Below are 27,873 nucleotides of genomic sequence, written 5' to 3'. Positions count from 1 at the left end.
TCCCTCCTTCCATCCCTCCATCCATCTCCGGGGCACGAAGCATCTCAGAAACGGGGAGGTTCGCCCCCCAAAACCGGCTGCCCTTCGAAGGAGGAGCGGGGAGGCAATCGCGACATCTTTCTGCTCCGCGGCGGCGACGACGACGCTTCGGTGGCGACCTGGCCGTGCGCAAGGGCTGGGGAGCGAGCTGGCAGGGAGCTGGGGAGGCAGGCGCGCTCCGTCCCACGGCCTTCCCCACGCCACGCCGGCGGTTATTTATAATTCTGCCCCTTTGGCCGCTCCTCGGTACACAGCGGGATCCAGGATTTACGGCGGCGGGAGAAGGCGAAAGGCCTCGCGACTCGGTGGCCGGCAAGACGGGGATGCTGCGGGCGATACCCCGGTAAGCATCGGGGCGCGGGGGACCGCGGCGTTTCCGCAGGGCCGGAGCAGGGGAAAGCGCCACGATGCCCAGGAACAGGGCTTTTTCGGAGCCCGAGTGCTCGGCCGAGTACTCCGCCGACTACTCGGTGAGCCTGCCGTCGGACCCCGAGCACGGCGTGGGTCGCACCCACGAGGTGACGGTGCGCAGCTCGGGCCCCTGCCTCTGCTTACCCCGCTTTATGCGCCTGACCTTCGCTCCCGAGTCCTTGGAGAACCTCTACCAGACCTATTTTCGCCGCCAACGCCACGAGACCCTCCTGGTGCTGGTGGTCTTCGCCGCCCTCTTCGACTGCTACGTCCTCGTCATGTGTGCTGTGGTCTACGCCGCCGACAAGCTGGCCCCGGCGCTGGCGGCGGCGGCCGGGCTGGCCGCCCACGTGCTGCTCTTCATCCTCTGCAAGTACAAGCTGCTCCCTGAGCGGGTGGCCCGCAGGTTCCTGCCCTACGTCCTCTGGGTCCTCATCTTGGCCCAGGTCTTCTGCTACCTGGGGCTCAACTTCTCCCGCTCGCCCGAGGCCAGTGACACGGTGGGCTGGCAGGCGTTCTTCGTCTTCTCCTTCTTCATCACGCTGCCGCTGCGCCTGGCGCCCATCGTGCTCATCACCGCCGTCTCCTGCGGCGTTCACACGCTGGTGCTCGGTGTCACCGTCGCCCAGCAGCGGCAGGATGCCCTGGACGAGGACGCGCTGCTGCGACAGGTACGGGGGCCTGCGGGGGCGGGGGGGGGACACGGACATGGGGGTCCCCCAGGGTGATGGGGGAGCGATGGGCAAATCATCCCCATTTGGGTGTTTTCCAGGAGTTACTGTGCGGCTCCATCCCCATCCCTACGCCCTGACCCTAAAGCCAGGTTTGATCCGGACCCTGCGAGATGTTCGTGGGGTTTGCTGGGAGCAGGGGGCTCCCCAAAACATAGCCGGGGTCAACCCATGTGGGGAATAGGGGGCAGGGGTATGCAGGAGCGCCCACCCGTGCTGGGGCACGCGGCCACAGCCCCAGCCCTGCAAGCGTGACTCTGTCCTCAGGAGCCACCCCGGGGGTGCGTGAACGCATGGGCCGCGGTTGGGCTGCTGGGGAAACTGAGGCACGGCGGACTGTGGGCTCTCCCACCCGCCCTGGCCGCCAGCCTTGCTTGTGCCGATTCTCCTTTGGATTGCAAAAAAAAAAAAAACCTGACCAAAAATGGCCATTTTGAGCAGAAACGTGGCAGGAGCCCAGCTTCCAGGCTCGCAAACAGCCACCAGAGCTTTCCCAGGAGGAAGGAGCCGGGCGGCTGCTTGGCCCCAGCTTGGTCCCTGGGTGATGCCCATCACCCAGCCTCGGGCCTGGGGCAGAGCCTGGGGATGTTTGGGGGATTTGCTGCCCCAGCAAAGCTGGAGAAACAGTGTCCCTGAGCCCAAACGTGGCCCTAAGGACGGGCCACCCGTTCATGCATGCAGAACAGGAGGGGACACGGGGGTCAGTCGAGGGGAGAGCTGTTCCTGGCCCATCAGGTTCCAAATATTTCCTGGGAAATGCCTGCCTGGAGCAGCTACAGGCTGTTTTCATGCCCTGACTCAGGGGGTTTCATGGCTTGGCCGAATCCCTTTCCTCCCACCGATGTCCCCACGGGCTGGCCACGCACCCGTGAATCTGGGGAGCCCTTCCATGGCTGGGGTGGCAGGAGGAAAAATGAAAAAAAAAAAACCCAAAAACCAGAGCTGAAAACTTGTGTGGTGGTGGCTGCTGATGGCAGCGGGGCAAAATCCCGCTGGAAGCATCCGCTCTGCCCCGTAATGGTGTGGGCTCCGTGGGAGGATGCTACAGGAATTTGGGATGCTCTGGGTCAAGGCCTGGGAGCCCTCCAGCTGCTCCCAGCCCAAGTGGGAAGGGAGGGGGGGGGGGGATATTTATTCGCTTTTGGGAATATTGAACCTGGAGTCACACTGGGAGTTTGGAAAATGGAGCCTGTTCTCCAAAAAAAAAAACCCCAAAGAGACTCGTTTTTCCCTGCCCTTGGGGTGTGTGGTTTGGGGCTGGTCCCCCGGCATGGGACATCTCCTGGTGTCACAGGGGGTTTTGCAAAGAAAAGCGCTTTTTTGGGCCCAGTTTCTGGAGCGTGCCAGGCTGGGTGCTGGGGCGGCAGCGTGGGTACCCTCCCAGCGACGTCCTCCCGCAGGCACCGCCGCCAGTGGGAGAAATCCCGGCGCAGCAGCGGCTCTCCCAGCTTTCGCTCCCTTTCCGCGCCGCCAAAGCGGCACGTGGCCCATCCGAAGCCGAGAAAACCTCTCCCTGCCACCAACCCTGGGATGTGGGAAGCGAGGGGGCACACAGGCATATCCCCCCCCCCCCCCCCGCCCTCGCCTCCCAGTCCGGTAGCGGGCATGCGCTGCCGCCGCCGCGTTAATCATTGCCGTGGCACGGAGAGTCCGGCGCTGGGAAAACCTTGGCAACGCCGCATGCCTCAGCCTCTGCCTGCTGCAAAAAGGAGGAACATTATGTCCAGAAATAAACATCATATGTTTTATTATTATAGCCGGCTCCCAGAGGGCACCGCTATTAATAGGAGGAACGGGAGGACGTCGCTTGAGCGGGGCCGACGCAGCCCCGGGCGGGGGGTTCGCGGTGGTTCGTGAGCGACGCCGGCGGCTTCTACCCCGCTGCCCGCTGTCGAGAAGGAGCCTGAAGGCTGAACCGTGGGCAGGGGGGGTGTCGGGATTCGGTGGGGCTGGAGGCCGTATCTACCCTGGTTGCGCACAAACGAGTTGTGAAGCATCCTCAGGCTCAGCGGATGACCCGGTCCCGGTTCGGATGGGATCCTACTGGGACTTTTCCCGCGGGATACAGCCGGGGAAAGAGGGAGAACGCCCGGTCCACCAGCCGTGCACGCTCCTGCACGTGTCTTGCTTTCGCTGCCCCCAAATGTCCAAATAACAACCGGGGACCAGGGTTTCCCTCCATGTCCGGGATTTTTCCGCAGCGTGAGGGGGTCCCGGGAGGTGTTTTGCAGCTCGGGGGCACGGGGGCGCACGCTGGGGGGGGGGGGGGGGAGGTTTTTGGGGCTGAGCATCCCTCGCAGGGCTGCAGGAGGCAGCTGGAAGATGCTCGGTGTGAGACGTGGCTGTGGCACGCGGTGCTGGGGGAGCCGGGGGTTCTGGTGGCCCTGGCGTGCCGAGCTGCGCCGATTTGCCCCTTTGCCCACCCAGCCCCGGTAGAGTGGCCCGTTGTCATGACAACCCTGGTCCAAAAATAGCAAGTGGCTGCTTGTTTTGGAGGGGGTTTCTTCTCTGCGCCCACCTCCAGACGGCTCCTCGCTCGCCGTCTGCTGCGCCGTGGGTGCAGGGGCTTCCCGGGGATCCCCAGCTGCAGCCGTGGGGCCTGGGGCAGGATCCAGCCCTGGGGCACCAGCTGGGGGGCCCGGGTACTCTCCCCTGCTCCTCATGCCCTCCCCCTGCCCCCCCCCAAAAAAAGTTTCCTTGCCACAAATCCTTTTTTCGACCCCAGCACGGTGCCGTGCTAACGCCAGGGCCCTGTGTTTATCGCTGCTCGTGGCCTGTTTCACCCGTGCCTCAGTTTCCCCCTGCGTGGAAGCTCCTCCCTGTCTCCATGTGATGAGACTGGGCTCCTCAGGGTGGTAAAACCTCTGAGGACAGGGACACCCAGGGACCCGGGTCACATTTGGGCTTTCCTCGGACGGAGATGGGATACAGGGACCAAGGAGGGGACAAGGGGAGGTGGGGATCAGGAGAGGGATGCGGAGTGCAGCGGCGCATCCCCGATGGAGACGAGCACAGGGGTGGCTCCGTGCTCTTCCCGCTGCCTCCTCCGCACTGGCTGTGTCACAGCCCACGGGCTGTGAGGTGGGAGGACACCTCCGTGTCCCCATCACCCCTTCGGCATAGCTGGAGCCTGTTATCACGTCCTCCCCGTCGCTCTTCCCCTTTCTAGACTAAACAACCCAAATTCTTTCAACTTTTTCCTCATCGGTCATCCTTTCCACAACGGGCTCTTTACTCCCATCTGCAAACCGGCTCTGTCCCCTCCCGGGCTGCGGGGATGGGTCCGGCCCATGGAGACAAGATCCAGCCCAGAGGATGGGGTTCCAACCCATGGAGCTGGGGTCCAGCCTGTGGGATGGGATGAGGTCCAGCCCCCGGGAACGGGGTCCTGCCCATGGGAATGAGATCCAGACAATGGGGACGGGGTCCAGCCCGCGGGAACAGGGTCCTGCCCATGGGAATGAGATCCAGCCGATGGGGACGGGGTCCGGCCCCCAGGAACAGGGTCCTGCCCATGGGAATGAGATCCAGACGATGGGAGCAGGGTCCAGCCCAGGGATGGGACATGTCCAGCCTTTGGGATGAGGCAGCGAGCCTCCATGCCATGCTCCCTTGAAATTCCAAACAAAATGGGGTGCCTTGTCACAGCCAGCAACACCCAGGAGCCTCCATCTCCGGCGTGCGGGCTCACACCGGTATTTTTGGCCGTTGAGAGGGATGTAGATGGGCCGGAGCATGAGTAAATACGTAATTTTAGGGTTTGTCCATGGTTTTATTAACCTTTTCCGCACAAAGGGGTGCAATCCCCACGGCAGGGGTGAGGGGAGCGGATGGCACGCCAGCCACTCGCCTTCAGCAGCGCCTTCCCCCGGGGCCGCACCCGGCCCCCGCTGACCTGCTGCCTTTTCCCAAAACATCTCTGCAAGTCCTAACGAAGCCGAGTCAGCCCACGGGCACCACAAAGGTCTCCTGGGATGCTCAGGGCTGGCCTGCTCCCACATAGCCACCAAGCTGGTCCCCCATGAGTCCCCCCCCCCAGCAGTTAATGGTGGCTGTGGCTTGGTCATTTATCCCCAGGGTGTGTTTGATGTCCTCCTCCAGCGTTCAAATCCTTTTCCCTGCTCTCACTGATCACGCCCTGCTGCCCAAAACAGGGACTTGCTGTGACACCCGTGCCACCCCCGGGGTCACACACGGGCTCCCCCAAGGCCCTGCTCACCCCCCCATCTCCTTTTCTCTCTCCCCAAAGATCCTGTCCAACGTTGCCATCTACCTTTGCGCCATCACGGTGGGCACCATGTCCTACTACATGGCCGACCGCAAGCACCGCAAAGCCTTCCTCGAAGCGCGCCAGTCCCTCGAGGTCAAGCTCAACCTGGAGGAGCAGAGCCAGCAGCAGGTGGGAGGCACAGGGGACAACGTGGGGACAGCAACGGGACACCCGGGGTGGCTTTGGGACGCGGATAAAGGCACCCGCAGCCTGCCCCTTTTGTGGTGTGGGGGGACCATGGTGGGTGGCAACGGGGACAGGAGGACCCCAGGTGGGAAATGCGTTTGCAGCTTTGCACCCTGTGCCCGATTTGGGGGCTCTCCGTGTGACCGTCCTCTTCCAGGGCCTCCCAGCTCCTGCCATGGCCACCACCAAGCTGTCCCCATCCCCAAGCACAGCCGTGCAGCAGGTCCCTGGGCACGGCCACGTGGCAGGTCCCCATCCACAGGCACGGCCACGTGGCAGGTCCCCAGCCCTGAGCATGACCACGCAGCAGGTCCCCATCCTCACGTGCGGCCACACAGCATGTCCCATCCCCGTGCAGAGCTGTGTGGCGCGTCCCCAGCCCCGTGCACAACCGTGTGGCACGTCCCCAGCCCCGTGCACAGCCATGTGGCAGGTCCCCATCCCCATGCACAGCCGTGTGGCAGGTCCGTATCCCCGTGCACAGCCATGTGGCACGTCCCCAGCCCCAAGCACAGCCGTGTTGCACATCCCCAGACGCAGCCTGTCCCTGGGCACAGTCACACAGCAGCTTCCTGGCCCCAGGTATGGCCACGTGGCAGGTCCCTGTCCCAACACACGACCATCTCACTCTGCCTGTCCCTGTGCGGCAGGTCCTCAGCCGTGGCCACGCAGCGGTTCCCAGACACGGCCACGCAGCAGGTCCCCATCCCCGAGCGTGGCCACGTGGCAGGTCCTTGTCATCGGGTACAGCCACGCAGCGTGTCCCCATCCCCAAACACAACCACGTGGCGTGTCCCCATCCCTAAGCACGGCCACAGCGCAGGTCCCCATCCCAAGCACAGCCAGGCAGCACATCCCCGTCCCCTGGCCCTTTCATAGAATCCCAGAATGTGAGGGGTGGGAAGGGACCTCTGGAGATCATCCAGTCCAACCCCCTGCCAGAGCAGGACCACCCAGAGCAGGTCACCCAGGAACGCGTCCAGGCGGGGTTTGGATGTCTCCAGAGAAGGAGACCCCACCACCTCTCTGGGCAGCCTGTGCCAGGGCTCTGCCACTCTCCCAGGGAAACAGTTTTTCCTCATGTTCATGGGGAACCTCCTGTGCTCCAGCTGGCACCCGTTGCCCCCTGTCCTGTCACTGGCCATCACCGAGAAGAGCCCGGCTCCACCCTCCTGACACCCGCCCGTCACGTATTTATCCCCACTGATGAGGTCACCCCTCAGCCTCCTCTGCCCCAAGCGGAACAGACCCAGCTCCCTCAGCCTTTCATCCCGAGGGAGATGTTCCACCCCCTCCATCCCCTCTGGGGCTCTGCGCTGGACTCTTCCCAGCAGTTCCCCGTCCTTCTGGATCCGAGGGGCCCAGACCTGGACACACTATTCCCGATGGGGTCTCACCAGGGCAGAGCAGAGGGGGAGGAGAACCTCTCTCGACCTACTGACCACCCCCTTCTCATACCCCCCAGGATGCCGCTGGCCTTCTTGGCCACGAGGGCCCGTTGCTGGCTCATGGGCACCCTGCTGCCCCCCAGGACTGCCAGGTCCCTTTCCCCTACGCTGCTCTCCAACAGCTCAGTCCCCAGCCTGTGCTGGGACACGGGCTTGGCCTTTCCCAGACACAAGACTCCACACTCGCCCTCGCTGTCGTTCATCCAATGTCTCCCCCCCAGCTCTCCAGCCTGCTCCAAAGCCCTGTTGTCTCCAGCCACCATCCAGGGAGGAGCTGGGCTAATTTTAGCCCCTTATCTGGGGCCTCTCTCCCCATCTCCCATCTCTTATCTGGTTGATCCGCTGCCAGCAATTTGCTCCCAATGGCAACAAGAGACACGTGGCGGGGCTGGGTCAGTGCCACCGGTGTCCTTTTTTTTGTTTTGCTACAAAACCTGGGTGGATGCTCTGATGGTGAATAAGGGGTTGGGCCCAGGGAGGGGGTTGGGTGATGGGGAGAAATCCCGGGGCTGCGGGATGCTCCGGGCGAAAGCGCCGTCGAGCTCGTGGGGGTCGGGGTGGGTATAGGAAGGGCCGTGGGGATTATTAACACGTAGGCTCTGCTTCCTTAGGGAATTTTGCCGAAAATAGGCTGTGATCTTGCAGGAAAGGCTGCTTGAGCGGCTCGGGGCAGGGTGGCTGCGGGGCAGGGAGTGATGCTGGCGGTGGGATCCATCCCTCCTCCCTCCAGGCCATCAGCGGTGGCTGAACCAGCATCCCCGTGGGCAGAGCTAAGGGTAACGGGAGCTGAGAGGAGCCGGGGAGCTCCCCCCACACCTCCCCGCTGGCAGCCCCCCCGGGGATGGGGACAGGGACGCGGTGCCGTTCCTCCAGCAACCGTCCCGCTGCGGCTGCGCGCAGCAACCCGCCCGTCCCCGGGGGAAAACCCGCTTCGTTAACCGAGTTACTTACGTTTAGTGCAAATCCCCACGCACAGGCAGGCAGCTCTATCCCCTCCCCGGCTCTGGGGCTGCAGGGCCAGTGGGGACAGCAATGGGGACGATGTCCCCAAGTGAGCTTGGCCCTCCTGGGGGACCTTGGCGGAGCCCTACGCGTGGTTGTGGGCTACGCACCGCGCTAAATCCTCCCTGGTGTGGTTTAACCCAGGGCTGTACACCCAGCCCTGACCCACCCCACCCCCCCCCCCAGGGCAGGACACCCTGGGGCAGCTCGCAGGGACCTTGGGGGACACTGGTGCAGACCCCCGAGGTCTCTCCCAGCACCGTGTCCCAGGTTTAGTCGGGCTGACACGACCTTGGCCAACCCAACGTGGTTTCATTCTGAGGGGCTGGGCTCCGGTGTCGCGCCTGCAGGAGGGGTCTGGGGTGCACGAGAAAATTCTGCAGCTCTTCAGCCGGTGTCCAAAGAAGTGTCTGGGACTGTGCCCCCCCCTTCCCATGGCTCCGGGGACAAGGAGGCTGGTGGCTGCAGTGCCCCAAACCCGCCACCCTCCCATCCTCCCCTGGCTGGGCTTTAGCCCCACTGGCAAAAATCTTAACGGGAACTTGTCAAATAGGGAGGAAAACGGTAAAAAGCAGCGGTTGGCAGAGCATCCCCTCCACCCATGGCTGCGGGTTTGGAGTTGGGGCGATGACCCCCCAGCTCCCCGCGGTGCCCTGGGACACCCCGCTCTGAGCTTGCTCTCCCTGCCCGGAGGAAAAGCTCCTCTTGCACCCCGGGCTTGATCCACCCGCTCCTTCCCCACGGGTGGCTGAGAGGTTGGGCTAAAGGACCCGGCTGGACCCTTTGGGGACAGCCAGCTCCAGTGGCCAGGGCCCAGGAGCTTGGAAATGTCACTCTGTGTCCCCGTGGAGCGGGGGGAGAGCTCAGACCTTAGGGCAAGCACCGGGCGTTTGCACCGGGCGTTTGCCCGTGTGTTGGCATTTAGACTCTGCATTTGCACGGCGTGTTTGCACCGTGCATTTGCACCCTTTGCTTGCACCAGGCATTTAGCCTGTGCATTTGCACCCTGCGTTTGCACCAAGGGTTTAGACCCTGCATTTGCACCGTGGATTTACACCACACGTTGCTGCTCTCGGCACGGGCTTGGGTCCACGCCGTGGCGAGCTCCCTTCCCTCCCGCGTCCCCCAGGAGCGGCTGATGCTCTCCATCCTGCCCAAGCACGTGGCCGATGAGATGCTGAAGGACATGAAGAAGGACCCGAGCCAGAAGGAGATGCAGCAATTCAACACCATGTACATGTACCGCCACGAGAACGTCAGGTTGGACCGTCCCTTCACCACGTGGGAAAAAAAAAAATCCAATTGTTTTTTGCAAAAAAATGGGTATTTTGCAGTCCTAGCTAGAAAACAGGGGGAGAGATTGGGGTGGTTTGCAGCTAAAGTGAAGGGTGACAGAGGAGAGTCACCAACCAGACCATGGCTCGGGGCTCTTTTGCTCCAGAGCATCGTTTTCGGCCGTGTCCCAAAATAGCCTTCGGCGTGGGTGCCTTGGTGAAAAAGGAGAGTGGGGACAGGGGGGGGACACAGCAGGGGACACAAACACACACACACACACACACACACACACACACCCCTGCTGGGGCTGAGCTGCTCGTCGTTGCCCCCCCCGCAGCATCCTCTTCGCTGACATCGTGGGCTTCACCCAACTCTCCTCGTCCTGCAGCGCCCAGGAGCTGGTGAAGCTCCTCAACGAGCTCTTCGCCCGCTTCGACAAGCTGGCAGCCGTGAGTGTGTGTCCCCCTGCCTGGCATGTCATGAGAGGGGCAGGCCTCAGCCACCACCACCCCCTCCACCCCAGCCCCAGCCCAAAGCTGCATCCTGGGATGGGGAGGGATGAGGTGAAAATATTTCCCCGCCCCGGGATGCTGGAGACGTTCTGCCCTGCGTTACAAAAATAGAGCTGGGAAGGGAGGGCTCCCTGTCACTCCCCCCCCCCCGGCCCCGTCTGTCCCCTCCCTGTCCCACACCAGCCAGGGTGCAACTGGGCTCCCGGCTGAGGCAGGGTGGGAATGGAAAATCCGATTATTTGTGTCCCTGCCGGGCTCGGGAGACCTCGGCGTGGGTCAAGGTCAGCCCGGGAGACGGATGGGGGCAGCGAGGGAGGGTTCCAGCTGAGGAAGATGAGGAGGGAGGGGGCTGACACTGTTGTCCCCCCCCTCTCTGTCCCCAGAAACACCACCAGCTGCGCATCAAGATCCTGGGCGACTGCTACTACTGCATCTGCGGGCTGCCCGAGTACCGGGAGGACCACGCCGTCTGCTCCATCATGATGGGGTTGGCCATGGTGGAGGCCATTTCGTAAGGGCTTTCTCTTTGGGGAGGGGTGTGGGGGTGGGCTGGGAGCTTCGAGGCGGGGGGGGGGGGGGGTGGGGGGGGTGGTGTGGTGTGTGCAACCTCTGCGAAATGTATTAAAATATCACAGAATCATCCCAGAATGTGAGGGGTTGGAAGGGACCTCGAAAGATCTAGTCCAACCCCCCCCCCCTGCCAGAGCAGGACCACCCAGAGCAGATCACCCAGGAGGGGGTGATAATGATGGGGGGGGGAGGTCAGGATGGGCTGTGGGGTGGAGCGGGGATGGGTTTGGAGGGGGTCAGTCATCCCCCCCCCGATCATCCTTGTCTTTTCCCAACCCCCCCCCTCCCCCCGCCAGCTACGTGCGGGAGAAGACCAAGACGGCGGTGGACATGCGGGTGGGGGTGCACAGCGGGACGGTGCTGGGGGGGGTGCTGGGCCAGAAGCGCTGGCAGTACGACGTGTGGTCCACCGACGTCACCGTGGCCAACAAGATGGAGGCGGGTGGCATCCCCGGGTGAGCATCTCCGGCGGGGCGGGGAGGAGGTTGGTTGGCGATGGGGGGGGGGGGCGCGGCGGGTGCCGAGGGTGACGCTGGCGCCCGGTGCCGCCAGGAGGGTGCACATCTCGCAGAGCACCATGGATTGCCTGAAGGGAGAGTTCGAGGTGGAGCCGGGGGAAGGGGGCTCCCGCTGCGAGTACCTGAAGGAGAAGGGCATCGTCACCTACCTCGTCGTGGTCCCCAAGCAGCCCCTGCGCAACGGCATCAACGGGGTGGTGAGCGGCGGGCGCCCGGCGTGGGGGTGGAGGAGGGGAGGGCGACCCGCCCCGCCGCGACACCCCCACCACCACCCCCCACCACCCCCCCCCACCACCTTCCTCCCTTGCAGAAGCTGTCGCTGACCTCGTCCCACGGCGGGTCCCCGCCGTTGGTCAACACCAAAGAGCGCAACGGCAACCTTGGCCTGGCCTGCGCCAGCCCCGAGGAGCCGGAGGAACCCGACGCCAGGGCGAGGGGCGCCCTGGAGAACGGGGAGGAGGATGGAGAGGTACAGCCCAGGCCAAGCGTGTGTGTGTGTGTGTCCTCCCCTCGCTCCTTCCAGCAGCTCACCTGCGTTGGGCGGGCTGCTGGTAGCCACGCTGGGGTGGTTAAACACCCCGTCGGGCCTGGCGTGGTCACGCTGATGCCTCGGCTGCGCCGGCGCAGGCGGTGAACCCTTCCTTCCCCAACCCTCGGCGGCGGCTGCGGCTGCGGGACCTGGCCGAGCGGGTGATGGACGCCTCGCAGAACGAGCAGGAGCTCAACAAGCTGCTCAACGAAGCCTTGTTGGAGCGAGAGTCCGTCCAGGCGTGAGTCACCCCCGCGCCCCCCCCCGGCCGGTGGCGTGCCCTGGCACGGCTCGGCAGGTTTCCCCGGTGCCGCCGGGGCGCTGACGGGGCGGTGTCGCCACCAGGCTGAAGGGGAAAAGCACGTTCCGGCTCTCCATGCGCTTCATCGACCCCGAGATGGAGACGCGCTACTCGGTGGAGAAGGAGAAGCAGAGCGGGGCGGCCTTCAGCTGTTCCTGCGTGGTGCTCTTCTTCACCGCCTTGGTGGAGGTCTTCATCGACCCCTGGTGCGGCGGGGAGGGGGTGGGGATGGGTGGCCCCGAGCCAGGCTGAGCGCCGCCGGGCTTCAAAGCCATCCCCTGCTGGCCTTTTCTTTGGCAGGTTGGTGGCCAACTACGTCACCTTCGTGGTGGGGGAGATCCTGCTGCTCATCCTCACCCTCTGCTCGTTGGCTGCCATCTTCCCTCGGGTGAGAGGGGACGGGCTCCCCACTCGTGGTGACGGGGACACAGTGGTACGTCCTGCCCGGGCGAACCGCCCCCCTCCCCCCCCACGTTCCACTCCCTGCAGGTCTTCCCCAAAAAACTCGTGGCCTTCTCCACCTGGATCGACAGGACCCGCTGGGCGCGCAACACCTGGGCCATGGCCGCCATCGTCATCGTCACCATGGCTGACATCGTGGACATGGTGAGCCCCCAGCCCGGGTGCCAGCGGGGCTGAGCCTGCACCAACCTCCATCCAAGCAGCCCATAATTGCGCACGGACGATCGTTAAAGCAATTAGCAGGGCTGCACTCTAGCGGGGGAGGGGTGGGGTGGAGACATTTAGGTCAGGTGTCCTCCTGCTCTGCAAGCACCCCGTTCCTTTGGGTGGCCGCGCAGCCCGTGGAGAGGTGTACCCTTGTCCCCACGTCCCCCCCCTCCTTACCCTACTACCCTCGTGCCCCCCAGCTCAGCTGCCGGCAGGACCACGGCGGGACGGGCAATGGGACAGCGGGGCCACGGCGGCCGGGGGGCTGCGGGGAGCAGCCCAAGTACTACAGCTACATCGCCTTGCTGGCCTTGGTGGCCACCATCATGCTGGTGCAGGTCAGCCACATGGTCAAGCTAACCCTCATGGTGCTGATCACCGGGGCCGCCGGCACCGTCAACATCTACGCCTGGGAGAACATCTTCGACCAGTATGACCGCCGCCGCGGCCAGCAAAGCAGGTAAGGGGCGGGCAGGGGGAGGTGGGCATGGGTTGAGGGGAGGGGGAGCACGGCCACGCCCACTGCCCGCCCACGCCTCGCCGACTCTCCTGGCAGGTCCTCACTGGTCCCCTCCAAGTACTCCATGACGGCGATGATCTTCATCGTGATGCTCAGCTTCTACTACTTCTCTCGCCACGTGAGTGACTCGTGTGTGTGTGTGTGTGTCCCCACCCCCCCGACCCCGGGGAGCTCCCCTCCCCTCTGCCTCTTCACCCCCAGCCCCTGCCCTTATTTCTTGCAAGCTCCAAGGCAGCAGGATTTGTCCCCCAGCTGTGAACAGCATCTCCAGCTCTTCTCCACCGAAGCCCACCCAAGGGCTCTCCAGGATCACAACAGTGCAGAGAGCACCTCCGGCTCACCCCCCGCCGTGGTTAGGGGTGGGCAGTGACGTGATGGCCCCAAGGCCCATGCCTGCCCTCTGAGGGTCCCATTTGCACCTCGGAGCAGGTCTCATGTCCCCAGTTAGGGCTTCACCTTGTCCCAGAGCCTCTCTCCAGGCTGATCCCAAACCCAGACGGGCCCCACCGTGGCTGGGATGCTGCCAGCGCCGGTGGAAGCCCATTGGTGGGTGGGAACTGGGGGGTGCAGCCATATCCCCCCCACACCCACAGGTGGAGAAGCTGGCCAGGACCCTCTTCCTCTGGAAGATTGATGTCCACGATCAAAAGGAGCGGGTCTACGAGATGCGGCGCTGGAACGAAGCCCTCGTCACCAACATGCTGCCCGAGCACGTGGCCCGGCACTTCCTGGGCTCCAAGAAGCGAGACGAGGTGAGGGGCACCCAGGAGGGGGTATTTGCCCCTGTTTTGGGAGGGGGTGTGTGTGTGGGGGAGTAGGCTCCATCTCTGGAGGCTTTGCCATAGGTTTTGGCTGAGCATCTTTGGTTGGGTGAAGATGATGTCTTGGCCGCGTAAGGTGAGGTTGCAGAGCATCCTAATTTTTTCACGTGTGCCGAGGGAAGGTGGCTTCATGGGAGGGTTTGGGTTTGCTGGAGGTGCTGGTGTCACGCGTGGGCATGTCCTCGGCTCACTGCCACCATCCTATCCCGTCCCCAGGAGCTGTACAGCCAGTCCTACGATGAGATCGGCGTCATGTTCGCCTCCCTCCCCAACTTTGCCGACTTCTACACGGAGGAGAGCATCAACAACGGGGGCATCGAGTGCCTGCGGTTCCTCAACGAGATCATCTCCGACTTTGACGCGGTGAGATGGGACGGAGCTGGTCAGGGGGACGGTGCGGGGCTTGGCCAGACCTTCTCTTCCTGCCCCATCTGGGGGGCAGAAGGACCTGCCATGGCCCCGGGGTGCTTGAGGGTCTTGTCTCCACGGCTCAGCTCCTGGACGAACCCCAATTCCGGTGCATCACCAAAATCAAAACCATCGGCAGCACCTACATGGCCGCTTCCGGAGTGACTCCTGATGCCAACGCCAACGGCTACAGCGCCAAGGTGAGGGGTCCCCGTGGTAGGGGGACAGCGGGCAAGGGGTGGGCAGGCCTGACCTGTGCTACCCTTCCAGAAGGAGACCCTCTCGGATAAGGAGCGCTGGCAGCACTTGGCCGACCTGGCCGACTTTGCCTTAGCCATGAAGGTGACGCTGATGAACATCAACTACCAGTCCTTCAACAACTTCATGCTCCGCATCGGCAAGTCTGGGAGCGCGGGGGCAGGGTCTGCCTCGGCGTCCCTTGTCCCTTCTTCCCCCCCCCCCCCCCCGAGCGGTGGGACACCGTAGTTCAGCAGGGCTGGGAAGGGACCTCATCGTCCTGACCCATCCCCTGGGACAGATTCTCTCGTGGACCGGGGTGTCCCGTCCGTGTCACCAGGCACGGAGGTGACGCCTGCTCCTCGTCTCGCGCAGGCATGAACAAGGGGGCCGTGCTGGCGGGCGTCATCGGGGCCCGCAAGCCGCACTACGACATCTGGGGCAACACGGTGAACGTGGCCAGCAGGATGGAGTCCACCGGCGTGATGGGGAACATACAGGTGGGGTGATGAGGAGGGGGGACGAATCGGCAACACGGGGTAGGGGGTGGGCCCTCAAGACACCCCAGGCTTTGGGTGGGAGGGGGGAAAGCGCCGCCAGGAGCACACAGGAGGGGTGGGCCCTGCTGAGGGGGCACCTCCGAGCCACGAATGGGGCAAGGAGATGCTCAAAGGACACCCCAAAATGACAGGGTGGTGGATAGACCTGTTGTCCGAGCGGCACGTCCTCTTGCTTGTCACCTCCCCGGCTTCCCACCACGTCTTGTCCCCGCAGGTGGTGGAGGAGACCCACCTCATCCTGAAGGAGTACGGCTTCCGCTTCGTGCGCCGGGGAGCCATCTACGTCAAGGGCAAAGGGGAGCTGCTCACCTTCTTCCTCAAGGGCCGGGAGAAGCAAGGCTCCTTCGTCAACGGCTCCTCCGTCACCCTGCCCCATCAGGTGGTGGACAGCTCGTGAGGGTCCGGCGCCCGCCCGCCACCACCGCCACCGCCCGCCCAGCACCCAAACGGGGCGGCTCAGGGAGGGGAACCTGCCACCCACCGCCGGGGGTTGGGGGGGGGGGAACATCCATCCCACCACGGTCCGGATCTGAAACCAAACTGGGAGAACCCCAACCCCTTCGCACGCCCCTTCCCGAGCCGCACCCCCCCCCCGCCGGAGGGTTCCGGTTGTGGAGGAGGGGGGCGGTTTTTTGCTCCATGGCACCCGAGCAGGAGGGAGAGGCGGGGGGCGCCCTGGCGAGCTCCTCCGCCCGCAAGAGCACGCCCGCCCGCAGCTCCCGGCCTTCGCCGGGCGAGCCGTCGCACCACCAGCCACGCCGGGAAGCGGAGGCGGGGGGGGGGGACAGCGCGACATTCAAGTAGCATCACGGGGTCCCCCCGCCACCCACCCCCCTCCCTTCCCGGCTGCCGTGCCGCTCGGCACGAGGAGATCCAAACTCAGGGCCGGATGGGAAGACGCCGCGTCTCTTCCGTGTGCCGGGAGCGGTAGCTACAACCCGGGGCTTCGCCGTTCGTTCGCACCGAGTTCCTCCTCGTCCCAACCCAGCGGAGGTCGGAGAGCGGGGAGACGGAGAGTGCGGCGCCGCCTTCAACCCGGGGGAGGAGAAAAAGCACCCGATATTGTGTATTTCAGATATATAAATATATATAATATACGAGTACAGATGGACACTTATATTTTTAACCGTTGCCGCGGCGGGGCTCGCGCTCGTCTGGACGCCGCCCCGCGCCCGCTGCGGGCGGCTGCTGTCACTTTGCTGTCGCTTGAGGGACGAGAGGAGCAGGGACTGGCCGAGGAGGGGACCGGGGTGCTCAACCCGCCGCGGCGGGGACGGCGGGCACCCGCAGAGCCGGCCGCCGCCGGTGGTTTCTGGAATAGAAGCAGCTGAATTGCAAAGCCTGGTCCTGCGCCTCCTTTATTCTGGGGGGTGTGTGTGTGTGAGAAGGGTTTGACCCCCCCCCGAGGAGGGGATGTTGGGGTCGGAGGGGTCCCCAAAGAGGACGCTGGTGCTGGGCGTCTCCCGCCGTGGCATTTGCTCCGTTCCCTCGCAGGGGCTCAGCTGAGCACCCAACCGCTGGGAACGGTGACACGAACAAGACGGGAGCTTAATCCCACCGTGTTTGGGTGGAAGGAAATAAAATTCCCACATCCATCGCCCACGCTGGGCCTGGCTGAGGGTGCAAGCAGCGCCCACAGGGACCCAGGGAGATGCTGGAGAGTGGGAAGAGAGCTGCACCCCCTCCCACCCCCAGCCGCAGCCCGCTGAGGGCGTCCGTACAAGCCCCGAGGTGCGATGGGTCTTACACCCCGGACCTGCCTCCCGCTGTCCTACGCAAACCCAGGATCGCGCCCGAGACCTGGGTTAAGCCTGGCTTTGCCACAGCTGCCCCGGCGACAACTTGACCCGAACAATGTCCAATTCCCACAGATTTCCCCCAAAAGCGCGGCCCCCGGCAAGGTGAGGGCTCGGCCTCCCCTCAAGGGGAAGGTGCCCAGGGTTCAGGCAGGGACTTACACCTACGTCCGTCCTCGGGCAGCTCAGGCGAGGCCCGCAGCAGCACTTTTCCCACTTTCCAAGTATTTTTCCCAGAAGAAAACACGACCACTGAATAAAAAGCCATAGGGGGAGAGGCAAAGAAAATGCCTTTTGACGCCACACAGCTGCGCTGGGAACAGATAGTCGAAATATTCATAAAAGTGAGACTTGAGAAAACCCCATCGTTTAAACCACGTTACACAGCTAAAAATCAATAAAAGGTTTCTTAAAGGCCACGATTTCAGGAACGTAGAACTTTTATTAAACAGCTTCAAAAACACCGGGACAAATGAGCAGGATTCCAAAGATCCGATCCAGGCTGGCAGCACAACGCTGGGACACCAGCAAAGCCGCCCCGCGCCCCAGGGGAAGGAAACGGAGCGCGTGTAAAGGCCCTGGGGGTGGGAAATGTTCTGGAAAGTTCCGCGTTTGTGCTTTGGGGTGGGGGTTAACACAGCCCGGGGGGCAGGAGCTGCTGCCGGTAGTACCTCAGCCTCACCTCTGGCCTTCAACCCCTTCCAGCTTCTGGCATGAGGCCTTCTCCTGGCTGTAGTAGCAGGGCATGGGTTACTCCGCTTGCTCCCCCTCCTTCTGAAGGTTATCTCCCCTGCTCCCCCCTCTTTTGAGGATTATTCCCCTTGCTCCCCCCCTTTTGAGGATTATTCCACCTGCTCCCCTCCTTTTGAGGATTATTCCCCTTGCTCCCCTCCTTTTGAGTACTATTTCCCCTGCTCCCCCGCTTTTGAGGACTATTTCCCCTTGCTCCCCCCCTTTTGAGGACTATTTCCCCTTGCTCCCCCCCTTTTGAGGACTATTTCCCCTGCTCCCCTCCTTTTGAGGACTATTTCCCCTGCTCCCCCCCTTTTGAGGATTATTCCCCTTGCTCCCCCCCTTTTGAGGGTTATTCCACCTGCTCCCCTCCTTTTGAGGGTTATTCCACCTGCTCCTCCCCTTTTGAGGGTTATTTCCCCTGCTCCCCCCCTTTGGAGGACTATTTCACCCGCCCCCCCCCCCCCTTTTGAGGTGCCCTGGGTGAGCGCACGGTGCCAATCCATAGGGTGTTGCCCCCAAAGCGCCGAGATCTCGGAACTTTTCCGTTTCTCCTTCCCACCGTGAGTTGTTTCCCTCCAACCCCAGCCCCAACCGCAGCGATCAGCACAGCTCGGTGCCGAGGGGGGGGAAAAGCCGACCCCCGCAGCCCCCCCAAAAGCCTCCCAAATCGCTCTCGAGGTTCAAACCAGCCGCTCCTCAGCCGGGGGGACGCTCCCAGCTCTGCCGTCCACGGCAGCCCTTTGCGTTCGGAGGTCGCTCCCGGCGGGCAGGGGGGCTCGAGGAGGAGGATGGCTGAGGAGAGGCAGGGCTCAGGGTGCTCCCACCACGCTCGCCTCGGCGTGGCGGAGGGAGAGGAAGGCTTCGGGCAGGCCCACGCGGCGGAAGAGCTCCGAGTGAGCCGCCGCCGCCGCCGCGAGGGACGCGGGGGCGTCCGCTGGTGGGAGAAGGGGACGGGGTGAGCCAGGAAAGGGAAACGTATCGCCAGCAGAAAACGTTCTGCCCTCGTCCCCAGAGAGTTTTCCCGCCCTCCCTCGCCACGGCAGGGTTTTCTCCTCATAACCCTTCCCATCCCGCAGCTCCCACCCCCGTGGGATTTCACGGCCGCAGGGAGCGCGAGGGCCTCGGGAACCTCCCCCCCCCGCTGCTGCAGGGAGCCTCGGCCGCCCCGGTGCTCCCCCCCAGCTCGGAAGACACCGAAATTGGTGAGCAACGGCAGGACTTCACCTCCGAGGCGGGGAGCTACCGCGGGGGGGAAGGTCTGAGCCAGCACACGGCTCCTCCTCCAGCCTCGCCGCGAGCCCAGGAGCTCGCAGGAGCGGGCTCGACGCCACGGCTGAGGGTCGAGAGAAGAGACGATTGGGCCCAGCCCCTCCCTTGAGCTGCACGTTGGTCCCCGCAGCCCCGCCGGGGCTGGAGACACGGGGAGACAAGATGAGCAAACCGGTTCCTCAGCCCAGTCTGGCGTTGGGAGTAACTGGTTAGAAAAGCGAGCGGCTCCAGGAGGAAGCCATGGCGTTAGGGCTGCGCGGGACACGCGGCGTCGCGGTCAGGGCCGTACCAGGGGGAGGGAGCATCGCTGACACAGAGGAGGGGGGAGCTGAGGGTGTCAGGGGAGGATTTTCCGGCAGAGATCTTTGGGAGGAGCACGTCGCAGCACCCCTGAGCCTTCCTAAGGGGTGACAAACCTCCCTTCCCCGCCTCTCTTCTCTCTCCTGCCGCGCGGCAGCACGTGCCAGCCCACCTCGCAGCGCAGCGGGGGCGGTTACAGCCTGGCTGCACAACGCAGAACACCCCAGCACCGGGCCTCAATTCCTCATTTTAGCTAATTGCGTGGAAAGAGAGAGAAATTCCCGACGCTGGGAAGGATCCTGTCCTGCTTGCCTGCAAGTAAACCCCACCCCCCCCCTCAAAGATCACGGGGCTGGGCGCCAGGTTTTCAACGAGTCCAAGGCCGCTAAGTTGACCAGAACAAACCCTCACTGGGACGATGGGACTGGTGGGGTCTGAGTTTCTGCCTCCAGCTGCTCGCCAAGCTGTCCCAGAGCGCACCAGCACAGGCTGGGCACTATCCGGGCGATCCTGATCCTGCTGGGACCGCGCCGGAGCCTGCCCTCCGAGCGATTGTGAAGCGGGAGCCAGCCCAGGCGGCTGAAGGGCCCCCCGGGCCTCCTTCCCGAGGGCCCCCCGGGGCCTCCTTCCCCAGCCCCATCGTATTTCCCTCCCTCCAGCCACCCCATCTTGCCAGCACCGAGGGAGCTCCGTGCTCTCGAGGAGTGACAACCACCTCAAGACCCAGCCCCCACTGCCCACGACGCCTCCTGTAACCTCTTTTTCTCCCTCAGAAACACGACAGCTTGCTGCCTTCTGTCCCCAAACTCCACTAGAGAGAAGCCCCCTCCACCCACAGATCCAGAGCACGGCCTGCCCACCCCCAAACCCCCCCGCCAGAGCCCCGTGTCGGCCTCTTACGTGGGCAGGAGACGCTGACTTCGGTGGGGAGGCTGCAGCAGAGATCGCCGTAGAGCAGCCTCGCGCGGAGCGGGAAGGTCTTGCTCTCCCTCGCCACGTGGTAGTGAAAGACCAGCAAATTACACAAGGAATTCCTCTGCAAGCTTCCCGCCAGCTGGTCTGAAAAGCGCTCCTGGAGGGATGAAGGCATGAAAATTAGGAAGGGGGAGCAGGAGCTCGCCAAGCGTGGCCCCCCCCCCCCCATCCCGCCCCAAACCACCCTGGGCGCTCCAGCGGGGCCGCACGCCGAAGGAGCCTCGTGAGGGAAGGGCTTCAACCGGCAAATCCTCCCCCACACCCTTCAGCCGCGGCCTCCGGCGGCGTTGGACGCCTTCACGTTCCCTTCAGGCCTCCGTTGGCGGGAAGTTTTCAATGAGGAAACGCTCCAAGGACGTGACCACCGGCGCGACGGGCAACCGAGCTCGGAGCCACGCGGTACGGTGGGAAGTTTTGGGAAAAGCCGAACCGCCAAGCGCTCCACGAAACCGCCCGGGGTTTTCCCGCCGGCGCGGAACGCTCGGTACCTCCAAGGGGAAAAGGATGAAAGGCGTGGCGGAGGTCACCAGTACCTGTAACTGGTCTGCTTGGTACCTCCTCCCAGCGTAAGCGTTGAGGTGGGCGGCCAGGACGGCCAGGAAGCGCCTGACGTCGGTCTGCAGGTACTTCTGGGCGAGCTGCTGCAGGGGGATGCAGGCCGGGACGGAGTGGCGGCCGATCTGCACGTCGAGGTGGAGCAGCAGGTCCAGGTGGTAGGAGTCGAGGTAGGTGCCCCCGTAGGCCGTGCTGATGCAGAAACACACCCCGCGCTCGGTGAGCTTCCCGCTGAGCCCTGGGGGGGGGCGGAGAGAGAGGGAGCGGGGGAGCTGCCGGGGCTCGAACATCCCCCGGGGGAGGCGCTGCGAGAGGGCAGGGAGGTCCCTGCGAGAGTTTAGGGGATGGGAACCCCAGCAATGTTTTCATTAGGTGTAAGAAAGAAGGGCTAAGGGGCTGGGGGGGGGAATAAAACAGGGGGGCTCGGGGGGGGGGAAAGGAAACAGGGGGCTCGGGGGGGGGAAAGGAAACAGGGGGCTCGGGGGGGGGAAAGGAAACAGGGGGCTCGGGGGGGGGAAAGGAAACAGGGGGCTCGGGGGGGGGAAAGGAAACAGGGGGCTCGGGGGGGGGAAAGGAAACAGGGGGCTCGGGGGGGGGAAAGGAAACAGGGGGCTCGGGGGGGGGAAAGGAAACAGGGGGCTCGGGGGGGGGAAAGGAAACAGGGGGCTCGGGGGGGGGAAAGGAAACAGGGGGCTCGGGGGGGGGAAGGAAACAGGGGGCTCGGGGGGGGGAAGGAAACAGGGGGCTCGGGGGGGGGAAGGAAACAGGGGGCTCGGGGGGGGGAAGGAAACAGGGGGCTCGGGGGGGGAAGGAAACAGGGGGCTCGGGGGGGGGAAAGGAAACAGGGGGCTCGGGGGGGGGGAAAGGAAACAGGGGGCTCGGGGGGGGAAAGGAAACAGGGGGCTCGGGGGGGGAAAGGAAACAGGGGGCTCGGGGGGGGGAAAGGAAACAGGGGGCTCGGGGGGGGCGAAAAAACCCCAGGGGCTCGGGGGGGCGAAAAAACCCCAGGGGCTCGGGGGGGCGAAAAAACCCCAGGGGCTCGGGGGGGGCGAAAAAACCCCAGGGGCTCGGGGGGGCGAAAAAACCCCAGGGGCTCGGGGGGGGCGAAAAAACCCCAGGGGCTCGGGGGGGCGAAAAAACCCCAGGGGCTCGGGGGGGCGAAAAAACCCCAGGGGCTCGGGGGGGGCGAAAAAACCCCAGGGGCTCGGGGGGGCGAAAAAACCCCAGGGGCTCGGGGGGGCGAAAAAACCCCAGGGGCTCGGGGGGGCGAAAAAACCCCAGGGGCTCGGGGGGGCGAAAAAACCCCAGGGGCTCGGGGGGGCGAAAAAACCCCAGGGGCTCGGGGGGGGCGAAAAAACCCCAGGGGCTCGGGGGGGCGAAAAAACCCCAGGGGCTTTGGGGGGCGAAAAAACCCCAGGGGCTTTGGGGGGCGAAAAAACCCCAGGGGCTTTGGGGGGCAAAAAAACCCCAGGGGCTTTGGGGGGCAAAAAACGGGGGCTTTGGGGGGAAAAAAAACGGGGGCTTTTAGGAAAAGAGCTGCTGCCCAGCCCTTGGAGCCAGGGAGGAGGCTGCTCTGTACCAGCCCCCAGGCACAGCCCCACGGCTGACTGACACACACCGCAAAGATCAGGAGGCAGCAGGACCCGCCCAGCGCAGGACACCCGGGGGGATCCTCCCGTCACACCGGGGGGCTCAAGGGACACCAAGGCCTGAGCAGGAGAGACAGGGAGGGCAGCGAGCCAGAGCTGGTTCTGGGAGCTGGGGAAGGCCCCGGGTGGGGCAGGGCAGGCGCCACAGGGCAAGTTCAACAGTTCCACCCCGAGGAAGACTCGGACCTTCATCCCCAACGACCACCAAGGACCCCCGAGGGGGGCGTGACTTGGGGCGGGACCATGGGAGGAACTTCTGTTCACGAATTCCTGGAAACAATTACAATAACCCAACCTTTTCTGGGAAATGTCACGAATAAACATGGAAGCTGTCGATACAAGGGCAGAATCCTGACGCTTGGGCGCGCAGGGAGGGAAGGAGCCACCCCCGAGCTGCCCGGCGCCGCGGTAAAGAATCCCTGCGGAAGAACACCGGGGCGTGAGGGAGTTTTCTTGGCTTCAAGGGACCTCTAATGAATCCCAGCAGCTTAAATGCCCAACAACCGAGTCACACTGCCATTTTCCAACGATCCTGGCTCCGATGTGACTGGGAGAACTGGGCTGCCCCGCCAGGAGAGCACCGGGGACGCTCACGGCGGGGCTCAGCCCGCTTGCACCACACGGGACTCGCATCCAGAAAGCGAAGGTGACTCTCATTGGAAAACAAAATGTTTTAAAAAAGCTCAGGAGAGGGTGCTGACCTCACAAGCCTGCTTGGAAGATCCAGACCACTGAATATTTGACTGCCTAATTCCCCAAAATCTCATTCTTAAGGCAGTTACGTGTTTTCCAGAATCTAGACCTTAGTCTAAATGCTACAGTTCAGCAAATAATAGTTCCTGGGATATCCCAGAAGCCTCCTGTGAGAGGCAGGGAATTGCTTCTCCAGCATTTTGAGACTCTACAGGCTGCAAGAACAGCAGGAGCAACGTCAACAGGGAAGCTTCACCTCAGATCAGGCTCCCTTTCCAAAATTTAGCAGCCCAGAAAGGCACCCTCTGGCAGCACACAAATCTGGAGATGTTACCTGTGAGGTAGAAGACTCCCAGCATGGCCTGAAGGCTTCTGATCTTCCACTCCAAAACAGCCCTAGCGCTGGGCTGCGCCCCATCCGACACGGCTCCTCCTTCCCCGAGTTGCTACAAGAGCCAGAAGAGGAGAGAGGTCAGGAACCGCTGACACAAAGGTGTCACCTGCAGGGAAACACAGTCAGGAGGCAGAGAAATAACCACCTGGGGAACGTGAGGCGGCGCTTCAAGCAGAAGAGGGGGGAAAACGAAGCAGAAGAAGGTAGAAAAACTCAAGAAAAGGGTTCAAAACCGGCCACACGGCCTCCAAGCAAGCAGACCCAGCAGTTCTGGACTGCACAGCACTGAAAACAGGGGACAGCAGGACTGTGTGTCACTTGAACAGGGAAAATAAACCAAAAAAGAGAGGTGACTCTGTATGAATAACCCCAGGGAATCCCCCCCTGAGGTGCACCAGCTCTCTGTGCCGAGCCCTTTCTCACCCCCTTCTGCTGCAGCTCCAGCTTAGCCCGCAGCTCATCCCTCTGCAGCCTCAGCTCCTGCACTCTGGCCTTCAGCCTCGCCAGCTTCTCTTCGCGCTCCTCCTCTTCCTCCTCCTTCACGGCCGCCTCGTGAGCCCGCGCCTCCAGCAGCTCCAGGTGAGCCAACACCCCTGGGAGGAACAAGGACCTCGCTGAAGCCCCCTGCCCCCCCAAAAGAAACGGGCCGAGAGTGACTCAAGACACGGCCCCAAACGTTTTGGGGTTCACCCCTGCAGGGGGCCACGCTCGGCACAGGGATATCCCACACTCCAGGCAGCTCACCGTCCGACGGACGCGCTTTGCCTTCCTCCATCTTCCCTCGTCGCTCTCCTCTTCCCAGCAGAGAGCTCTTCCTTCAGGGGGAACCTTCCTCTTCCTCCTGCGATGGGACCCCGAGAAGCATCGAGGGCAGGTCTAGCACCCGGGCTGGCCGCAGGCCGGGACAAGCCCCTGGGCCGATGGCTGAAATTTTCACCTGAAATAAAGAAAAACTCTCAAAACTATCAGAGTTCAGCAAGGAGATATTGCTTTATTCAGGCCTGGGTGCTGGGGGCTTCTCACCACAAAGCCAGGACGCCCTCAGACACCTCTGTCAGTCATTTATAAACACAACATGCAAAGGTTTCCCCCTCTCTCATCACATATTCATTACTACGACCAATTACTCTCCTCTGCTCTATTTCACAAGGCCAGCAGTCCCTTCTGCGCGCGCCCAGGAGTTTTTGGGGGTCCCTGGTGGTCGTGGGCAGCGGGATACCCTTCCTCACATTACTCTTTTGAGGTAGCGAGTCCTCTGAGGACACCAATCCGCTGAGAAGCTGCTTGCCAAATTCTTGAAGGAGATATGGCTGCGCCTGGAGGCGCCTCCTTTCGACATCTAAGCCCCTGTTTTGACTTACTTACGGGCCTTGAAGCGATTGGTCACCGAGCTGTTTTCTCTCTACCGTTATTTATGATGTAGCTTCAAGGTTTAGTTGCCTTCCTGGCAAATTAAACACTAGATAAAAGGTCAGGAAGCCAACGAAGGCCTTTGCTACAGGCCTGAGAAACAACTAGGACCTTGCTACAGGCCCGAGAAATAACTGACAGGGGTTAGAAAAGCAACTAAGACCTTTGCTACAGGCCTGAGGAACAGTTAATCGACAGCCACAGGCCTGGTCCTTCAGGCGACAAAGGGACGCGATCTACCCCGCCATTTTCTACGAGCCACCAATTCGCACCAGCCCCAACGGGAGTTGCGGGAGCGGGCAGGATTCACCGGCCTCCGCCAGCAGGGGCGAGCCCGGAGAACCGGCAGAGCCCGGGGTGGGGGGGGGGGAGAGGGAGGCCCCCGGGGTGGCGGGGCGGGGTAGGCTGCGGCCCTCACCGAGGGCGACAGGGCCAAGGGGGGAGCCGGGCAGCTCCGGGTGGGGGGGGGGGGGGGGGGGGGGGGGGGGGGGCTGAGGGGGGCCCCGTTGAGGGCGCAGGCAGCCGGACCCCCCCGGCCCGGTTTCCCGAGGGCTCCCGCCACTCACCGCCGCATCCACCGCTCAAACTGCGCGCCTCAGCGCCGCCGGAAGGACGTCACCTCCCGCCCGCCGCTCTTTCCCCTCCGGTTTGCCGTACGACAAAATGGCGGCGGCGCTGCCTCCCGGCCGGCGCCGCGCGCGGCGCGGCCGCGCCTACCCAGCAGGCTGTGCGGCGGCGCCCGTACAGCAGCATGGCGGCGCCCGGAGCGGCGGCGGGAGCGGCGGCGGCGGCGGCGCTGGTGCAGTACGTGGTGCTGCGGGGGGACCCTGGGCCGGCCGCCGCGATCGTGGCCTCTGGGCGCCGTGGTGGCGCAGGGCTGTCACGCCGCCTTGGGCCGCCGCGCATGCGCATCGCCACCACCCCGATACCGGCGCCTACCTCGCGTCGGGCGGCGCCATGCGCACGGTCGTGCTGGAGGTGCGCGGGGCAGGCCGGGAAGCCGCGGGGCACGCCGGGAGCGCCGCCGCCCTCAGGGAAAGGCGGGCGGCGGCCATTTTGGGGCCGGGGGCGGGCAAGAGGCCTGAGGGGGGGCGGTGAGGGGCTGGTTTGGGGGATGCTGCGGCGGTTTTGGGGGTCGGCCCCGGCCGGGCCTGGTGGGGAGGGCTCGGATTTACCCGGGCCCGGCCTCCCCTCACGCTCCTGGGAGCCCCGCCCGCCCGCCTCACCCAGGGAGGGAACCGCGGCCTAAACCGCGCTGAGAGCCGCCCGGTCCCCGTCCCCTGCGGCTGTGAGGCCTCCGGCCCCGGAATGAAGCCGAGGAAACTCCATAACAACTCAGTGTTATTCCGCAGGGATTCTTTACCGCGGCGCCGGGCAGCTCGGGGGTGGCTCCTTCCCTCCCTGCGCGCCCAAGCGTCAGGATTCTGCCCTTGTATCGACAGCTTCCATGTTTATTCGTGACATTTCCAAGAAAAGGTTGGGTTATTGTAATTGTTTCATTAACATAAGTTCCTCCCATGGTCCCGCCTCAGTCCCGCCCAGGTTACGCCCCCTGTCGGGGGCCTTGGTGGTCGTTGGGGATGAAGGTCCGAGTCTTCCTCGGGGTGGAACTGTTGAACTTGCCTGTGGCGCCTGCCCTGCCCACCCGGGGCCTTCCCAGCTCCCAGAACCAGCTCTGGCTCGCTGCCCTCCCTGTCTCTCCTGCTCAGGCCTTGGTGTCCCTTGAGCCCCCCGGTGTGACGGGAGGATCCCCCCGGGTGTCCTGCGCTGGGCGGGTCCTGCTGCCTCCTGATCTTTGCGGTGTGTGTCAGTCAGCCGTGGGGCTGTGCCTGGGGGCTGGTACAGAGCAGCCTCCTCCCTGGCTCCAAGGGCTGGGCAGCAGCTCTTTTCCTAAAAGCCAGTTTTCCAAAAGCCAGTTTCCTAAAAGCTGCTTAGCCAGTCTTTATTACAGGAGGCCCCGTTACTCCCTGTCACCACCCAGGGCCGCAGCGGCCACTTGGCGTGAGGGTGGGGGGGGCTTCAGGGTGGCGATCGGTGGGGTTGGGCAGGGCTGTGGGCCGCAGCGCGCTGAGGCAGGCGAGCTGTTCCCCGGGGGAGACAAACCCCTGCAGTTCTGAAGGTTCACAACCTGCGTTAGCTCGCAACCCCCAGCTCCTGTGCTTGCAGAGGCTGGTGGTGCTGCGGGAACAAAATGCCTTTTGGGTAAGGCACAAAGTACGGGGGTTGCCTGTCCTAATATCAGTGCAGGCAGGTTGTGGCCTCCTTGTCCTGGCCTGTATCCTCGGTTTAAGTTGTCTTGCTACCCCTCTTCCCCACGGCTCTTGTGGGTACCCAGCAGGACCTCACACCCCAGCCCTCACGGTGGACTTCTGTCTCCTCCCCAGGCTCCGGATGAGGCCGCCCTGCTGGCGCTGGCGGAGACCCTGAAGCAGAACAGCATCGACCACCAAGTGTGGACGGAGCAGCCCGAGAACGTGGCCACCTGCCTGGCGCTCAGGCCTTACCCCAAAGACCAAGTGCACCAGCACCTGAAGAAATTTAAATTGCTGAAGTGATGGGGCACGGGAGGAAAGCTGCTGTGTCTCGAGGGTGCTCAGCAGCAGGTAGTCGTCTCCTCGCGCGGGGAACAGCGTGAAACGGCGCTTCGGTGGGGTGGATTAAACTGTTACCCTGTGCAGAACGTCACTTTGTGGTCTGTTCACCCGCAGGTCACCCCCCCCCCCCGGCCAGCACAGGCAAGCTTGAAAATGGCTCTGCTGCGTTTTAGGGGTGACTTGAGCCCTTTGAGCTCCCCCCCTCCCGTCTCTCTGTCCATCCCGACGGCTCCGTTCCCCGTGCCCGGGCTCTGCAACCATCCAGCAGCTCTGGGCCTCCCTGTGGATTTTGGGGGCAGGGGGGGTTCGGCGGCTCTGGGCCTCCCTGCAGATTTAGGGGGGGGGGTTCCGCTGCCGGCATGACCGCGCTCCCGGTGCCTCTCCCCCCTCCGAGCCCCCCCCCCCCCCCCCGGGTGGCTTTTTCCTCCCGCACCGTGATTTTATTGGCGCTGCGAGGACTCGCCGGGCGAACAGCAGACGGCAGCACCGCCGCAGA

The 27,873-nt window shown here is 63.9% G+C and overlaps 3 protein-coding genes across 5 annotated transcripts; 2 read left to right on the top strand and 1 right to left on the bottom strand.

Moving 5' to 3' along the window:
- The first annotated feature begins 446 nt into the window (after nt 1–446).
- Nucleotides 447–15,404, top strand: ADCY3 (adenylate cyclase 3). Of its 3 annotated transcripts, none has more exons than XM_086461708.1 (20): nt 447–1,121; nt 5,431–5,580; nt 9,217–9,347; nt 9,700–9,811; nt 10,258–10,385; nt 10,741–10,899; nt 10,997–11,156; nt 11,276–11,392; nt 11,590–11,732; nt 11,837–11,998; nt 12,093–12,180; nt 12,282–12,398; nt 12,800–12,921; nt 12,970–13,099; nt 13,575–13,733; nt 14,019–14,165; nt 14,297–14,410; nt 14,481–14,607; nt 14,823–14,947; nt 15,222–15,404. In XM_086461708.1, the coding sequence occupies exons 1-20, from the start codon at nt 447–449 to the stop codon at nt 15,402–15,404; spliced, it is 3,249 nt and encodes a 1,082-aa protein (XP_086317834.1). The 3 variants fall into 3 exon arrangements, with proteins under 3 accessions (XP_086317834.1, XP_086317832.1, XP_086317833.1); XM_086461706.1 differs by having other exon boundaries at nt 12,662–12,921; XM_086461707.1 differs by having other exon boundaries at nt 10,997–11,159; nt 11,273–11,431; nt 12,662–12,921; nt 13,018–13,099.
- A 482-nt stretch (nt 15,405–15,886) lies between these two features.
- On the bottom strand, nt 15,887–24,199 carry CENPO (centromere protein O). Its single transcript, XM_086460499.1, has 9 exons — nt 24,118–24,199; nt 23,797–23,966; nt 23,314–23,425; nt 20,616–20,875; nt 20,008–20,179; nt 18,363–18,472; nt 16,404–16,524; nt 16,122–16,319; nt 15,887–16,035 (listed from the first exon to the last, which is right to left on the bottom strand). The coding sequence occupies exons 1-9, from the start codon at nt 24,146–24,148 to the stop codon at nt 15,887–15,889; spliced, it is 1,323 nt and encodes a 440-aa protein (XP_086316625.1). The 5' UTR covers nt 24,149–24,199.
- A 1,335-nt stretch (nt 24,200–25,534) lies between these two features.
- On the top strand, nt 25,535–27,440 carry PTRHD1 (peptidyl-tRNA hydrolase domain containing 1). Its single transcript, XM_086460498.1, is given in 4 exon segments — nt 25,535–25,609; nt 25,611–25,676; nt 25,678–25,761; nt 27,168–27,440. Coding segments are annotated over 4 exon segments (396 nt in total). The 3' UTR covers nt 27,339–27,440.
- Nucleotides 27,441–27,873: the final 433 nt, after the last annotated feature.

The sequence above is a fragment of the Leptosomus discolor genome, chromosome 2, assembly GCF_034619465.1.
Source record: "Leptosomus discolor isolate bLepDis1 chromosome 2, bLepDis1.hap2, whole genome shotgun sequence".
Classification (NCBI taxonomy): Eukaryota; Metazoa; Chordata; class Aves; order Leptosomiformes; family Leptosomidae; genus Leptosomus; species Leptosomus discolor.
This window is presented reverse-complemented; position numbering and strand designations above follow the sequence as displayed.